This window comes from Euprymna scolopes, chromosome 13 (assembly GCF_053919585.1).
Source record: "Euprymna scolopes isolate OS-2025 chromosome 13, ASM5391958v1, whole genome shotgun sequence".
In the NCBI taxonomy this organism is placed as follows: Eukaryota; Metazoa; Mollusca; class Cephalopoda; order Sepiida; family Sepiolidae; genus Euprymna; species Euprymna scolopes.
Window position 1 is genome coordinate 83037005 of NC_136494.1, and position 18954 is coordinate 83055958.

Genomic DNA, 18954 nt, shown 5'->3' on the forward strand with positions numbered 1-18954 from the left:
CAGTCAAAATTTGATAAATGAGCCGGAATAGCTAACAATTCATTATATATACAGGGTGGGCCAAAATAAGGGTCCTATTTTTAAAAATTCATAAATTCGTGTAAGTTTTAAGAAGTGTTTTTCGGCCAAAATTTGTTTTGTTTATTTCAAAAAAATCTCGGAAGGGTCAGTCTACACACACATAAAGTTTGGTGAGTTTAACTTTTATTTTGTGGAAGTTATTCAAATTTAAAGATAGGACCCTTATTTTGGCCCACCCTGTATATATATATATATATATATATATATATATATAAATCACTTCCTTTTTAACTGTCATTTCATCCTAAATAAGGCACTTTGCTACTTTGACATGAAGCTACTATTTGGAACCAGATTTACAATGATGCTATGTAGAGAGTTGAGCAGCAAGATGTTCACATTATACTTGAACTTCTGCATGTCAGTACAGTCAGGGGAACAGGGACCCAGGAGGAAATCCTAGGAATCTAGGAGTTCGAGTGAATTAACTATTTCAGTAGAAGGCTTTCTGATATCTAAGGATCTCTATGGTGTAGGGGTAGGGTTTTGCTGCTTGCCAGGTTAGTCAAGGGTACAAGTGCTTGGAGTTCGTCAGAGCATATTATTAAAATACTTGTAAAGCAGGCAGAGAGATGCAACATTTTGGTGATGGGACAGAGGTTGGAGTTTGGTTGATAGTGCCAGACCTAATAATGATGTGCTTTGCAATAGTTTATTTGGAAAACTGTTAAGATGGAAGCATTTTCTAATTATTGGACTAAAAAAATCAGCAAGGAGAATAACTCATATTTTGATGTAAGAATATAGATAGAGTTGTCTCACTTACTAGTAATTTTTTATACAAGTTTTAAAAATTAACTTTTTTAAAAATCTAAAGTAAAATGATTACACTACATCTTGGTTATGCTGGGTATATAAATCAATTATATATTTGTTTTTGTGTTTATCTATTTGCCTTTTATAGTTATTTTTTGCACGTTTATGAAGTTCTTATATCTAACAATTTCCTTACTAGACTTCTTCAAATTAAAGTTGAGTAAAAAGGGTGGAGGTGGTTAATTTCAAAGGACTGGTAGACAGGACATATATTATTGGCGTTTTTTCTTTTATATTGTATGTCTCAAAACTACATTTTCCTGTAAAGAAAAAACTAAATTAGAATAATTTTCAATGTCTCCTGACATTAATTTATTTATGGCGGACTATTATGCTCATCTTTCTTAGTTGTTGTTTCACGATGTTTCGGCCAACTATTCCTCTGACTTTCATCAAGTGGTAACCATGACGGGATAGGATCTTCGAAACTCCTAACTACATTCTCAGCAATTACTGCCATCCAAGGTTGTTATCATCTCACCACCAACAACAACCAAGGAAGATAAGGATAATAGTCCGCAATAAATAAATTAATAAATAATACTCATTTCAATAATGAATTTCAATTAAATAATCTGTCTCCTCACATGTTACACGTTATATTTTTTAGGATGTTTCCTTACATATTACTCATTCTTAGAATTGTTTTTTTTTAAACACTTTACTACATCTAACTATATGATTGGCAAGTTTAGTGTGATTTTTTTTTGTTTCGTTTTACTTCAGCTTACTAAAAAATCAAGGGGACACCTAAAGACTAACATTTGATTTCTATATGAGATACATGCATATTGAATATTCAATTAAAGTTCTTTTTTACCTCTCAAACGTTAACTTAGTAAAGAAGTTAGGTACATTAATTTTCCTCTCACTAACTCCTAGTCAACTATGTTATAATATATCTTTCTTGTCGTCATTTGGTCTTACCAGGACAAAAATTCATCTAGTCTAGTGGGGCATCCAACTTAGTGTTTTTACTATAGCCAACATCATATAGAGATCGTGCACCAATCCTCACAATTAAACCAAGAATATCTTACTTTGGTCTAAAATACTTTGTTATTTTGAATATTTAGTCAGGGCTTACTTGAAGTATGTTCATGCCAAACTGACAAACCGCTATACAGAGAGACCTTAGATCCTCGATGAGAGTATCTAGTAGGCACAAGGAAATATAATTAAGAATGATAACTCCATTTGAACAAGTAATTCTTGTATAAACCGATGAAAATCTAAAAAGAGATTTAATGAAGACTTTCCATTTACTTAAAAGCACATATTCATCAGTGTTTAAGCAGCAGGAAACAAGAAAGGCAAGACGATTAATCATTCTATCAAGAAAATTGACTATTTCTACATATCACTTAAAAAGTACTTCCAAAAAATAGGCAATAATTCATTTGGGCAAGTAATCTTTAGTCAAACGGAATTAGGGTTTATATACCAAAGTCCGTCATTGTCACGGCTTTACAAAAAGAATCACTCCTTTTTTGCAGCAACCAAGGAGTAAAGAGATGAGCTTTTATCCAGCAGTGAGGAAGCAAGTAAATAGGGACCAAAATGATTTTAGAATGTGTTAAATTTTTCAAAAGGTTCTTTCAAGATGCAAATGAAGTGTCTTTACAAGCAAAACTGCTCCAAAATAATGGAGTGAGTAAGTTCCTGGTTATTGCTTACTAATTGTGGAAGAATGAAGATATTCATTAATTTACGAACAGGAATTAAACATCCACCATTGAAATTAAAAGCAGTACGTCTGTGGAACACATTGGGCTGTTTCCCTGCTGATTACAACTTCGCCATCTTTAAATCCCATGTCGTTCTTATCATAAGCCGCCTCATAAGTAATCAATCGTAGTTCATAGCATTGATCAATATTTCATAGTGTTCTTCGTCTTTTGACTCATTAACTCTTAGAATCAATCAAATCTTGACCATGATAAGTGGTGAATAAATAGCAGAAGTAAAATAAAACAAAACAAATAAAACCCAGGAAAATGATACTCACAAAAGGGAATTCTCCAGTAATTATCTGATACTCTACAATTCAAGAAAAGATCGAAGCATAGTATCTGTTCGGATCGGTTTAAGGATACCATCTTATCTAAGTGTGTTTCTTTTTTTTGGGGAGGAAGGCTTTTGTCGATTGTTTAAAGTTCCCTTAAAAAAGTGATTTTTCATCTGTGTAGAGTGCTCCCATTTTGGAGGAGCTTGATTCCTACAATTAACTGATCTTTTTTGTATAACTCTGCCTCGATGTGTGGCAGATAAACAATATTTAATAAACACAGAGACATTTGTATCATTTGGATTCTTCGGACGACTGTTCTCAACTTGAGTGTGATTTCCACAACGTTTCAGTCGATGAAACTTTCAACTTTCTTCAGGTACATCTTGTTGAACTCCAAAATGTTTCTGTCGAACTCGGGAATCTGGACGGAATTTCGAATAGAACCCTTTATTTACTACAGGTCGGAGGTAGCATGCTCTTGTTCCGTCAGTCATGACTAGATAAAAGCCCAAAGTAATTCACAATTGTAATTTTCAGTCGCCCACACTGAGAATTGAAATTTCAGGATAATATAACTTTTACAATTTATTTTCCAAGTAACTAACAATTACTTAGGACCTCTATCCAGTCATGGCTGATGAAACAAGAGAATGCTATGAAGGATTTAAAGTGTCCTGTTCGAAATCCCATCAAGATTTGAGTTTGACAGAAAAATTCCAGAGTTTGATAAGATACACCCGAAGAAGGTTGGAGGTTACGTTAACTGAAATATTGTAAAAAATTGCACTCAAGAATCGATTAAACCGGCTCCTTCTAATGAATTCACTGCATCTTGCACGACAGCTGACCAAGTCCGGCGATCAATCCCCAAAGCTGAAACTATTGACAGTTAATCATGGTTCCAACGGCAAACACCATAGATTGTCGGACCCATAGTTGGTTCGATATCTGGCTTAACCATTCTGAGCTACGTTTTTAGCATGGTTCATAAGATGGTGAGACAACATAATCAGTAATAGTGGAACTTGGGTAGATCTTGATTATTTAAGAGGACAGATCAAAAAGAACTTATTTACATTAGATCTACAATTGACAATGTTATAGTCAACTGGAAAGTATTCCTCAAATTTCAGTTTCTTTTAATTATTTTTAAGAGTTTCAGGGAGCATAATATGAACATAACCTTTTATTTGACAATCTAAATATACCAGATTTGTATAAAATTGAATTCATAGTTGTTCGACACCAATTAAGGCAGATTTCTTGAATTCCAATTTCTTTGTGAGACCCTTTAATCTTCAGCCTTAAATTTTTGTAATTTTCTAGAATCCAAATCATGTAATTGGAATAAGGATTCTAGAAATAAGGTTTAGTATTATTATATCTTGGTTTTAATCGTTATAAGGGAACATTATTGTGGTGAAAGACTCTCCTATTTGTGTTACAGAGCGCGGACGCATTTATGCAAATGCCGAGCCGTGTACAAAATGACGTCACGGTAAGGAAAAATAAAAAAGACTACGAAAAGGAAACGATCACGTTAGAGACGTGGGTGACGTCACGAGAAGTCACGCGTGGCGGGTGAATGAGGAAATAAATCTCATTGTTACAAAAAAAAAAAAAAGGAGTCGAGTTATTTTTTGTCTTGTGTTTCTTGCAATGTACTTTATTACAATGTGTTGGGTCTACGCATGTAAACGTGTAAACGTCTGTAACGTTAGATTCAAATCGAATTAATATTAACCGTCTTGTGGCGGGTTTTCCATTCAATCCTTAGAGACAATAGATACCCTCTGTTAGGGTAGCTGTGTATGTAACTGTGAGGCAAGGGTTGTGCAATTTCCAACTTCTCCTGAATCGGCACTGCCACTGCTTGAGTCCAGTGGAAAGAGAAGTCTAGGGTAAGTGAAAACAATGCTGAAATAAGCAGAGAACACATACAGCATCTAGTATTCCTAAATGACCACCCATTTTAATACTCATCAAGCTCAATGTCACTTAACTTTGGTGATACCAGTATGGCGACGTGGTTATGCCGTTTTTTTTTTTTTTTTTTTACATCTTCAAGTATTAACATAGCTATTAATGTTGATGATGACAATAGTCGAACAGAAAACAATGTAAATATTGAAAAAATCGCGTTTCAAGAACTCCAACAAAGAAAAGGCTTTCTGTAAAAAAAAACAAAAAAAAACAAAAAAAAAAACAACAACAAAAATCAGCGGTCAGTGATAAAAGCATCGTTCACTTAATTAAAACTCGATATTCATCCAAGTGAAATTAAGGAAAAAAAAAAGAACGCACACGCACAAAAAGAAAATGCTAAAACGATTAATTATTCTATCTACAAAGTCGATTTGATTAACATTTTGTGAATATTTTCATGCACTGCACTGTCTAAACTAGAATTTTTAATGACTCGATCGTTTGAACTAATTTTATGAACTACTTGCCGATAAAGTTATTAAAGGATTAAAGACTGGCGTTGTATTGTAATTTAAAATATTAATGTCGAAGCAGAGAATTTGAATCAAGTATGACCTGAAGTAGTTGAAGAGAACAACAAAGGGGGAGGCTTAAAAAGGTATTTTCTGTTTCTGAATTTTTGAGATGAGGATTGATAATTTGTATTATTTGGATTATTCAGACTACTGTTCTCATCTTGAGTGTTATTTTTACAACATTTTGGACGATGTAACCCCCAACATTCTTCAGATGTATCTTGAACTTGAAAATCTTTCTGTTGAAAGCGGGAATCTGTACATATTTCTTAAACGGAACTCTTTATTTAATCAACAGGAGTAGCAATAGCATGTTCTCATTCCGTCAGCCATGACCGGATAGAAGTCTTAAGTAATTTAAAATACTTAATATAATAAAATTCTGTTTTATGACGTTACTTGTGGTATCGTGAGATTTAAATTGTATTACGTTAAGTATGTTAAAATATTGTCTACATTTAGGCAGCATTTTTTCATTTAAGCAAACATTGTTTAAATTAACAAAATTCTTCTGTTTACTTAAGCCCTTTTTTAATTTTTTCAACTTTTCTAATGATCATTATCTTGTAGCGAAATAATGGAGGCTATACTAAATACTGAGATCCTTTTTAGTAATTTATAATTGCCTTTTGTTAGATAAATTATCAGTGGTCTTATCATTTTGACCAGGTGAAAATGTTTGTTTTTTTTTAAATAATTATTAGATCAGAGTTAAGGTTTGAAAATCCGCGTAGTTTTTTTCTTTTTTTTTTTTTCATCCGTTAGAAGCGTTGACTGAAATTTGAAAAAATAAAATATGTATTGAATACGTTTAAAGCCAAAATTGCAACGCGAAATTAGTAAAATAAACAAGTGTTTATTTTTAAGAAATTGACAAGGGAGTTTTACTCCAAAATATATTTATAAAAATAAACACTTGTTTATTGTAGTAGTTTCGCGTTGAAATTTTGGCTTCAAACGTATTCAATATATATTTTATTGTTCAAATTTCAGTCAATGCTTCTAACGGATATATATATATATATATATATATATATATATATATATATATATATATATATATATATATATATATATAAACACTACCAAGATTTTCAGAATCAAGATGTTTCGATCAATTCATACAACTATAATGATTTAGGGTAACTAAATTCTATTGAAAAGAAATAATTTTTTTATGCAGTAAAGCATGGAAGGTAATACAGATAGGAGAGAGGATGTAAAACGAAGAGGGAATGAGGGAAAATGTGTGCGAAAGTTGTAGTGGAAAGAGAGTGCTACTTGAATTATGTAAAAAGGGGAGAAGGTGGGGAATAGGTGAAAGGCGGGAAGAGAGGGAGGGCATACAACTTCCATTCACATTTTCTTCCACTTTCTCTTCAGTTCGAGTCTACACATAACTCATGGAAAACTAGATAAAGGATACACCATGAATAAACATCTGACGATATTAAGAACTTAAAATATAAAATCTTTTTCCAAAATGACTGAATTCGGTCTTCTTCGGGCCAAGATTAAAGTGTAGTATCTGTTCTTCAGATGCTGCACTTCAATTTTTTGTTCTTTCTCAGTGGAGCAGAAATCCTTCACGATTGAGACAATTTTTAATTTTTGTTCCTTTTCTCCACATTAAAAAACGACCCTGGTGGCTAACTCTGTCCCGTGAGAAGGCATTGTAAATAAGAACCCTAAGTTGTTTTTACTCACACTATTCGGACTACTGTTTTCATCCTACATGTTATTCTTACAACATTTCGGCTGATGTAAACTACGACCTTCTTCTTTGACAATCTGCGCAGAATTTTAAACGGAACCACCAAAGATTCGTAGCTTGACAGATAAAGATCTAGGTAAAATTACTTCCCAAGTGACACTTTTCAATGCCGACGATACTAAGAATCCAATTGCGACTTACTGAAAACTTCTACCCAACCATGGCTAATGAAACGAGAGCATACTAATACCGTGAAATAAATTAAAGGTTCGGTTCGAAATTTGATGGAAAAATATATCAAGTTTGACAAAATACACCTGAAGAAGGTTGGAGGTTACATCGATCGAAACTTAGAAGAACGGTAGTCTGAATAATCCAAGTAATCCAAATTATCAATCCTTCTTTTAAATATTTAAATAGCTTGACATGCCGTAAGGTGAAACAACGCTATGATTTGTCAAGATTAAAATCGGCTTCCTAGTTTCACGTATATTCTATCTTATTTATTTTTTTAATGATTTTTTTTTTGGTGGGGGGGATTTCCTTTATAGAGACTACTACAGGTTAATCAGAAGATCCCTTAATTAACTCAAGTAACCCTTATTAAAAAAAGGTTAATTATTAATCCATTCAAATTCTAATCATTAATTTCCAATCTCCAAAGCAATCATAATTTAAGCTCCAAGAATAAAGCAATCAGGAATTCTGAAGAATCCTTTTTGCTTTTCATGAAAGCTGACAAGATTTTTTTTTTAATTTACTTTTTTGTGACGCACAATTTACTTTATTTTTATAGACACCTTATTTCTTCATATTGCATTCATCTCCATCATTATCTTTTCTTTTTTTTTACTAAGGAATCATCATTTACCAAGACGCAAAGGCCACTCGAGGATAAGGTTTAATGAGTGATAGTTGAACGGTGAGGCAACACTTGATAACTGTTTATGATGGTGGAAGTTTGGATGAAGTTGATTATTTAGAGGACGGCTCAACGAGAATTTGTTTTCATTGGATTTCGAAACAAGAGAATGCTATAGTAAGTTGGAAATCAGCTCCGCGATATTGTGTTTCACAGACGGGTAGTTTGAGTGAAAATCAACTTTTAGGCACGGGGAGGGAGAAAGGAAAATTATTAACAATGGTTGTAGCTCGACGAGTTTTTGTTGTGACTGTTTTACAGGAGGGGGAGGGGGCATTTATCAGTGCTAGTGCCACCGATACTTTTGACTCTCACGCCATCTTGCTCTATGCTCCATCACTGCCGGTAGGTCTTCTATGTGTGTATTACCAATCCTCTGCTAGATACTTGACTAAGGTACTTTGCGATCTTTCCACTGAACCACATCCCGTTTTGACATTCACAAAAAAAAAAAAAAAAAAAAAAAAAACATCACTGACAATTTCGTCCTTAGCCATTCAGCAGTGTTTGTTGTGCTTTCTGATAATAGTGTTTGTTAGTTCCCGAAAATAAATGAATCTCAAATACAAGATACCTGGTGCAGCATTTACTCTGGTCAAGCCGAGCCGGCTTGTTCTAAAGGATGAAGTTTCTGTGTAATATTAAATTCACAAGCAGTAATCAGTTATATGTATATCCCAGATAGAAAAAAATGATGATGTTGATTTTGTCATTTTTTTTTCTTTTTATTATTTACAGGGAGGTGTCGTTGACCTCCCACATGCAGTGTACGTTATTACCAAACCAGTCACCTGTCTTGGACTTGCCGGGCTCAATATCACTTAACTTCAGTGACCTAACTAGAACTAATGTGTCAACATGATTTTCTCATTAAAACAGGGTGCCTCCGTCTCTTAAACAAAATGGTATGCAAGGAATCTTTTATAAAATTCACGAATTGTAATCTAATTATATTTGACAAATACAAAATAGATATGACAAATTAATCCTGGCTTAAAGGCTGAGTTAGCGATTGTAAGAATTATCGCTTTTTCAAAACCTGCATATTTTTCTCTCCAGAAAAGTAAACAAGTTTTTTTGCCACACATTTGCAAGCTGGTGGATAATTTATTATTTTTTTAACTAAGGAGTCATCATCTATCAAGTTCTAAAGACCACTCGAGTATAATGGTTAAGGAGTTTGGTAGTGAGACAACATCGCAATGATTGGTAATGATGGTTGCAATTGGTCAGAATTTGATTATTTAAAAGGACAGCTCACCAGAAATTTGTTTACATTAGACTTGAAAATGTCTATGTTGCATTCAGCTGTGAAACAGCCCCACAGTATTGTATTCTACAAACGGATGGTCATAGGAAAGATACTCATTTCATAGAAGGTCTATTTAGTTTGAAGTAGATAAAGGGAGAAAGGGAAATTATTGACAATGCTTGTAGTTTGACGAGTTTTCGTCGTGATTTTTTTTACAGGGGAGAACCATAGGTAGAAATCCATCCGAGCATTTGCTATTAAAATAAAGATAGAGTAGAAAAAGACTAGTAGCATCTCTTCTGTGATAAAGTGGCTGTAGAGAAGGGGAAATCTACTAGAATTCAAAAACAGTTTTGTACCTTGGTGAGACAGAAAAGGGTGTTCAGATGTGACAAGAGGGCTCCATTTAAGGACGTATTTGACTCTGATGCAGTTAGAATGTGTCAAGCATGAGATATGTTTTGGAGAAATAGTTAATTTTGGCAGATAATTTTGTTTCATGCAAATAATCCGAGTATTATTTTGTATTTTGATTGTATTTAATTTTTTTTTTCAAGAGAGTTACCACTTATCAAGGTCCAAAGGCCATTGGAGGATAAGGGTTAATGAGTGGAACGTGGTAATGTAATTATCGTTAATGGTATGTTGGGTACAATTTGATTATTTAAGGGGACACTTCAACAAGAACTTGATTACATTAGACTTGAGGGCTACCATACTGTAGTCGGCCTGGAGGCAGACCAGTGGAACAGTGTTCCACAGGCTGGCAGTTCTAGGAAAGAACCTGTGTTCGTGGAATCTGTATTTAGATTTAGGTAGAGAGAGTTGGCGAAAATTTGTAAATAAAGTTAGAAATTTAAGAAAGCCAAAAATTATATTTCTTTTTTTTTCCACTAAAATAAATTATTTATTTACCTTAAAGAAATAAATGAGCAAGTTTTCAACAATATAAATTTCTTTTAAGGCATTTTTTTAAATCATTTTTCTGTTGGAAATATAAAAATCTCTCTAGAATGGAAATCCATTGAGATATTGAACTGACTTTCTGTACTTGTGCAACATGTGGCTTACGTGACATAGTTGATGAAATAATATTGGTACCTAGGAAATATTGTTTGATATTTGAGATATTAGAATTTAAGAAATATTTTTGTTCCTTTAAAATAAATTATTTTAACACACACACAAAAAAAAAAAAATGAATGAGCAAGTTTTCAACGATATAAAGTTCCTTCCCCGCCCAAAAAAATTTTTGAAAAGGACCTTATACGGGTGACAGCTTGCTCATTCACTTTAAGGTAAATAAGTAATTTATTTTTATGTAAATAAAATATTTTATTTAAATCGTCTAGTATTTCTACTGCATTCTTATTCTGCATTAAATAGGTGTTTTGTTTGATTAATCTGAATGTGACCAGTGTCACGATATCGATTAGCAGTTAAATAAAACCTTTTGTTAAAGACAATTTTATTTTTATTCAACCATCCATTTTTTTTCTGTAAGTGATGTGGTGTAGTGATTGCAGAGAGAGATTGTGAGCTTGTCATGTGGAGATCAAATTCTGGTTAAGCTACAGCAACATTTATCCTCTATCCAGCTTTTAAGATAACATTGAACATATTTAGAAATAATGATAAAAAAGGAAAAATCTGTTTTGAGGACTGAAGAATGAAATATATATATATATATATATATATATATATATATATATATATATATATAATGCTTCGAGGTATGTTGAAAAGAAATAAAAAGTGTCCGATTGTAATAATATGAGAGATACAAATAATACAAATTATTTATTGAAAAACTATACTTTATATATCTCAAAGACTTACTATGGTTTCATTGATACGAGTAGAAATCTAATACTTAGAAGACACCCTCACAATCTATTTCAAATTTTGTGCAACTCACAAAATGAAGGCAGTTTGAAAAACAGAGGTGATCACTGAATTCTATTTTTAGAATTGTCTTGATTTCGTGCGTTGCCGAAGATTTTAAATGGATTGAACCAATTTTTTCTTAAGGATAAATGTTAATCCACGTCGAAGAAAGTGAAGTACATCTATGGAATATGCACTGCATAGTTTTTCTTTTTTTTTAATAATTTCTGAATGCCTGCCTCTCTCTCTCTCTCTCTCTCTCTCTCTCTATATATATATATATATATATATATATATCTATATATATATATATCTATATATATATATATATATATATATATATATATATATATATCTATATATATATATATAGATATATATAGATATATATATATAAATTGACAATTCAAAATTATGTCATATTGTGATTTATTGTCCGTTTCAAAGCAAATTATTCATAGCTGTATTAAAAAAAATTTTAATAAGTGTTAAAAGATTTGCATATTGAACTTCATTTTGCCTTGTAATTTGATTTCCATGACAATCGATGTGAACTATATAAAATAAGTGTTTTTTCATATTATCTTAGAAATGTATTAGAAGCATACCCGTCTCCGTCTGCTTCTGACTAGTCAATTTTCGTTTGTTTTTCTGTCGCAATATAATAACATTATTTAAATGTATTTAAAAAATACTTAGTCCCTTGCAAACGCTTACTAATATAAGATATTTAAAAAAAAATAAAAATCAGCAAAGGCGATAATATATTTTAAATGAAATAATATAATAGGAGTTGTCTACCATACTGTTTATGGCAAATCAAAATCATGGTCGAAATTCAACACTGTTTAGGAACAATAAATTATATGTAATTATAAAGACAATAGATTATATGTAATGATAAAGACAATATATTATATGTAATGATAAAGACACATTTTTTGATTAACCATCGGAAAAATGTTTGGTTTACACCTTTCTAAATGTTATAAGAGCATAAATCCCTACAAATAGATCCGAGAAGATTTGTACTAGGACTGATTCCATAGGCCAATCACGTATAATCCAGGTGAAATTACTGATCTTTTAAAAGTGCACCATGTATTGAATCTTGGCAGGAAACTAAATTGATTCAGACATCCTTTTGTACCACTTCAAATACCATATTGCAAAACTTGAGAACGCTTCTTTTCCAGCCCTTTCTACCCCATTTCCCAGCTTAGCAAAAATATATGAAAACAAATGAATCTATAAGTATTTGAATATAATAAATAGCTGACCAGAGAAAGGGTAGTTTGAAAGTCAATTTCGAAAAGGAACCAAACACATGCCAATATGTAATACAAACGTTAAATGTAGATTTTAATTGGAGCGTTCTCTTCATGTCGTATATTGAGATGACCTTAAACTGGCTGGAAATTGGAAGTTAAGAGTAAGTAAAGAGTTCAAAATTGTCCGGCATGGGAAGGGAAGTGTAATCCTAGGAGAGAAAAAATAATTGACAGCATGCTCTCGACATTTGATATTCGCTTTGTTTTATTTGTTGCCAACCACTCGACCCCTTTCTCTCGCCTACGGTGTTTTTATAAAGTCTTTTTAGGGCAACTAATTCATTGCTAAAAATAGATAACAACCTGAAGAATGCAATTTATCACAGGTTACGTTTGAGACGATCCATTATAATCTTGTTGGATATCTGTCAACAATGTTAACTTGCTAACTACAGTAAAAATAATATAGATACGAAATACATCCGCTAGCTAAATGATTGAATTCAGCATTAAATAACCCAATAATACTGGAGTGTCCCCAATGAAAACAAGTAAAGCATTTTTTTTTCTTCATATGATCTTTTTTAAATATAAACTTTATTTGAAAAGTTATCTTTATGTCGTATATTGATGTGATCTTGAATTGGCCAGAAACAGAAAGTAAATGATGATTTTAATATAGATAGCCATCAAAAGGGAAGAAATAAAAGTGGAAATCATATCTAGTATACTTGCAGCTGGACAGAATTCATTTAGAGGAGAGACATAATACAAAGCCCGTCATGAGACTTTAAGCTTTTTTTTTTTAAACAAGTGAGTTATGCAAACAAAAACAGACATAAAAATGTGAGCAACCAGTAATAATATATCTCTGTTTCTTTCTCTCTCTCTCTCTGTCCGAAATCTATATCCTGAAATTAATAAACAGTTATACATATTCTGAATGTAAATGTCTTTATTAATCATAAATAAGAAACAACAATCAGACCACAGACACCCCAATGAAGAATATCCCACCCTTTGAGCTCCCTAGATGCCGGAAAGATTTCTATTTTAATAGTTTCTTCCCTCGGACTGGTAGACTTTGGAATTTCCTCCCCGTTTCCTGCTGTTTTTTACTGTATTGACATGCAAAGTTTAGATGCAATGTGAACAGATATTTTACCGCTCAACTGCCCTCAGTTCCCCAGTAGGCACGTTCCAAGTGACAATATGTTTTTTCTGTGGTAAAAATGAGTAAAAAAATAAAACAGAATCACATTCGTCATTAGATTCCTTTCATCTAAAGAGAACCCAGTATACAGCAGAAGCATACAGCAGAACCCCGAGATACGGTGGCCATAGGATACGTTTTCTTTCCAAGTTACGATGTGGAATACGATGTTTTTCCGGCCCCTGGTTATGGTATTTGCCTCGCTTTACGGTTATTTATAATGTTATTTGATTATATACATGTGTATTATATACTGTACTGTATTGTGTTACTAATATTCAATGCCGTATCCCGGGGTTCTACTGTTATAAAAAAGTTGATTAACTGTTATTGCTAGTATATGTTGTGACCAGGCACTTGGTCGGATTGGACTTTTCTCACCGTTTTAGCTCAAGTCAGAACCAAAGTGGATTGTTGCAAATCTCGTGACCAATTAGGCAACTAAAACATGGATTGCTCAGCCACAAGAAGTTTTAGAAACCAGACGATTTATGGATTGCTCAACCACAAGAACTTTTAGACACCAGATGGTTGTTATCTCAGTGCAAAAGTGTAGTCAGCATATTCTACAACCCTAAATAATAGGTAAGGTATAGTATAAGTAAGAAAGAAACAGTATTATTTTTATGAATTAATCAATCTGACATTTAAATTTATGAAATGCAGCAAATACAAATGCACATGCAAATATGAAAAGAAAAATGATGCAGAACAGGAAACCTCGTTGGTTTGGTCATATTGAAAGAATATAAATGGGTGCTTGTGTTAATAAATATGAACCAGTTGAAATAGCAGAGTAAATTGGCAGAGGTAGATCAAGGAAAACATGAAAAAAAAAAGCAATAACGATGAGTTTAAAAGAAAGTGGGATAAATAAAGACCTGGCTAGACATAGGTTAGTTTGGAAGTCAATTTCTAAAAGATACCCAATACATGCTAGTGTTTAATGCAGATACTGATGATTATGACACTGACGATTAAAAGTGGTGCCATTGTGTAGATAGACTGGATATATGTTTACCAATATTTATTATGTGGCTTTTGTCAGTTTTGTTGATTTTTAGCTATGATCATCGCAATCCAAGGCACAAAACATCTCTTTATATTCCTTCTTTTCAGTGTGAGGTCATGAAACTCTGCTCTGTTGCAAACCGAGTTATATGAAGTTGCCACATGTTGAAGTTAATATTACTGTAATGTGGTTGGCTTGGCTAATACAGTAGTTAACATAAGTAAGCCGGTATACAGTAATCAGCCATGCATCTTTGTAATAGCAACAAAATTGATATAAAAATAGTAAAGCCTATAAAGAAAAGAAATTGTTAAAGCTGAGCAATATCATGTTCTCTATGGGCGATGTTTCTGATAAACAGAGAAGAATTGCTGTTTTCTAGGTCAAAATTTATTCTATTTAACAATTGCTGTTGGCAAGTTTTTGACCTTGAAGTAATATCTTTTTAATTTCTCACATCAAGTAGTCCATGCCTTGTCTGGAGCAATTTCCATGACAAAATAGAAGATTTGAATTAAAAATTGAAAAATAGGATGCCTTAAAAATGTGTTTATTTTTTTAAAATTGAAATAAATGTAAGAATAAGGTAGCTTAGCATGATAAAGATAATACTGAAAACAGAATTTAGTTTTTCTTATGCCAGTGTTATATTACAGTGCAGTATGACAGTGCACACATAAATGTTTGAATTGCATCACATACAAATATTAAAAGGAAAATGATGCATCATTTGTCACTACAAATTATTATTCTTATTCAATGACGAACAACAAAGTCCTTACCTTTAAAACAGGAGGTTCTTTTATTTAAAAGCACTGCAGTCATATAAACTTTGCTGCAAAAAGAAAATTTCTGAAAACAGAAAAAAAAATTGAATAAAATTTGATATATTTAATTGTTACCACACATTTCTTAGTTACAACAAACCGTAGTTAGATGTATAATTGCATTATATAAAAAAATAAAAAAAGTAAAACAAAACAAAGAAAAAACATCGAAATAAAATTATATTTATCCCACAATTTTATTTCTCACAAGCAAAAATAAAATGTCTTCATTAGTGGTCTGAGGTAGTTAACACTCCTATATCCATGATAATATGGATTCGTCTGGCACTATGTAAGCCAGACGTTTCTGCCATCGAGCGAAGAGCACACACGCAGTTTAACTGCTTGTAGTAAACACCAGGACTCTTTCACCTTAATATTCTGACTTAACCAGGACCAAAACATTGGCGATTTATGGATTCCAAAAATAGAACCAAGGATCTCCTTTGGCTAAGCAACCAACTTCTGGTCGAACTCGTATTTTTTTACCTTCTTTGAAAAAAGTGAATATTGGCTTCACAAAGTGTTTTCAATGGAAAAAAACGACCTCACATTGAAAGAAGTTTATTTTTCAAAAAACTGAGTAGAAAAAATATACAATGCTGTTTATTACTAAAAATAAATGGCCTAATTTACTTCTAACGTTCGGTTTGTACAAATGGTTGCAATTTGAAATAAGACATTTTTATTGCCCCAAAAGTGTTTTCCTTATTCAAAATCCTTTATTTTTGGACTGTTTGTTAAAAGTAAACATTTTTTTTTGTTTTTAAACACACAGAAAAAAAAGAAACTAGTCTTTTTCTTGCGGACTGACCGATTTTGCAAATATGGCTTGTGCAAATATTAATTTTTCCCCTTCACATATTCGTTTTACTGTATATATTTGAAAAAAAAACACCTTTTTTTTTTACTGTGACCAAAAATTTCTCTGTCGATAGTCTGCATGATTTTTGTTTTCTCGGTAAAAATATCAATATCGACTCGATGAAGGATTAAAACCGTATTCATTCCATTGCGAGAATTCAGGAGAACAACGTTAATACTCGATTGGATTTTTGCTTTCAATTCGTTTTATTATTCTAAATCCTTCTGGCCGCATAATGCTTCGTTTTTTTTTTTGTTTTGTTTTTTTTTTCTCGAGAGAGTTAAAATAAATCTTCAAGTGTCCTTTGTTCTCTGTGGAAAATTGGATATTTTTCTTCTGTTAAAACCACATCTACTGATTTTTTTTTCTCCGTGAATATTAATTTGGCATATCTTCCGTAAAGTCGCGGGCTTTCTGTTTATAATTTCTTAGATACAGATTTGTCTTGCGAGTTTAATTTTTTTTTTTTTTTTTTTTACAATATTAGAACTTTTAAGGCAATTAATTGAAATGAGATATTTACAAAACTCAGACCTCGGAATTACATAAATAAAAGAGAAATAGAAGTGGCAAAAAGATAAAGCAGACAGGAGAGAAACAGAAGAGGAAAGAAGGCAATTTAGCGAAAAAATATTGGAAATGCAGCCTCAGGCCATGAAAAAATTGGAACTATTAACGAAAGTAATAGTGAAGAACGACAGCAACGAGTCAGACCAGAATGTTTTTTTCCCCAAATTGCGATCTGATCAGCATTAGAAACATTTCACTATCGTCCTTAAGAGAAGTGGACTTTTGAAATCTATTTTCGCAGATTTAGTGACGTATTTAGGATTGATTGCAAGTCATGGAGCGATCAGATGAAAGTTCGTCATTTATTACAAAAATTGGGAGCTGTGGATCATAATAAGTTCGTGAACGACATCATCCCTAAACAGACGAGCGAATTGTCCTTCGAAGCAGTGAAATCTTCAATGGAATTATACTGTCCAAAAATCAGCTTCTTTTATAAAAGATGGAGATGCATCAACCTGACCCACAAAGAAGACATGATTACACCACATTTGCTTCAGTCGGAAACACACTGTGACAACTTCGGACTATCTTTATTAACGGCCGACAATTGTAAGGTTCTGATTTTTATTCAAGGCTTAATGCCGACCAAGGACGCTGAACGCAGACGCCAGGCACTAAACAGATTGGGAAAGGAACCAAATATAACCCTTCAACAATTCGCTGAGGAATGCCAAAGAATCATCTCGGATAACAAGACTCCCAAAATAGAAGAGGCAATTGTAGCACACGTTAGAAATATAACAAAAATTCTTACTCTCGAAACGGTCAAACGAAAAGCCAAACATGATCCTTGGGAAAAATCCCAAAAGAAACCTGAGTTACTCCGTTACCCATAACAAGGATGTGAAGAACTTCGCTCGCAAAAGGATTGTCCATACCTGTCCCGGAAATGTGATTGGTGCAGACCCAACAGACACAAAGCCCCATATTGCAGAGCAAAAGGACCCACAGGAGCAATGTAAAAACGCTGAGCACTCGAGCATAGGGCGAAAATGTACGAAAGTATGTGACGGTAAAAATGGGAGACAAGAATGTTAGACTTCAACTTGACAGATTTTTCCATCATAAACCACCATTCTTGGTGCAAAACCGAAAAAGCAAAGATGAGAACCAAGAAAGTAGCTCGTTCAATAACTGGAGAAAGAATAAAATTTGAAGATGACGTTACCACTAACGTAACGTTGAAGGGAAAAACACTGACTCTGAAGGTGTTTGCATTAGAAAATACTAATAATCTTTTTGGGACAGACTGGATTAAAACACTTGCAGTCTGGGATTCGCCCATTAGCCATTTTTCTCAAAAAGTGGACAACCTTACAGCCGAAGCTGAAAAACAAAAGACCTGAAGGAGTCTTTCCCTAAGGATTTTTTGGACAAACTAGGCCGCTGTACAAAATAGAGGTGCAGTTCAAATTTCAAAAAGAAACGCAGCGAACCGTTTGCTTCTATAAAAAGATTGACGTAGAACTAGATAGATTCGTTTAAGCAGGAATTTTGACCCCAGTCGACTATAGCTAGTTCGCCGCCCCCACCGTGTATGTAAAGAAAAAGTCGAACGATATCAGAGTCTGTGCAGACTTCTCGACTGGATTGAATGCCACACTTAAGAATCATCATTACCCGCTACCCAGCCCCGAGGAAGCTTTTACGAAACTAAATAGAGTGAAAATATTCTAAAAAAATAAATCTGAGTGAAGCCTACCTCCAGATTTCTGTTAAAGAAAAAAGCGTCAAACTTGTGCATTACCACTCATAAGGGACTACTTAAGTTCAATAAATTAACTTTCGGGATCAAAGTCGCACCAGCTATCTTTCAACAAATAATCGACAATATGTTAAGCGGCCTTGACTTTTTTCATTGCATGATATTTTAATGAAAAGCGAATCTATAGAACAATATAGAAAACATGTGTTTCAGGTATTCGAACAGATAAACGAGTACGGCTTCATACTTAAAGGCACCAAATGTTAATTTTTCCTCGACCAAATAAAATAACTAGGACAGATAA

The 18954-nt window shown here is 32.9% G+C and overlaps 1 protein-coding gene across 1 annotated transcript in view; it reads right to left on the bottom strand.

Moving 5' to 3' along the window:
* Positions 1 to 18954, bottom strand: part of LOC145292290 (ADAM 17-like protease) — a 371483-nt gene that overhangs the window by 206192 nt on the left and 146337 nt on the right. Inside the window, exon 2 of the mRNA XM_080138616.1 lies at positions 15463 to 15532. Within this exon, the coding sequence (XP_079994742.1) occupies positions 15463 to 15532 (70 nt within the window). The remainder of the gene's footprint in view (positions 1 to 15462; positions 15533 to 18954) is intronic.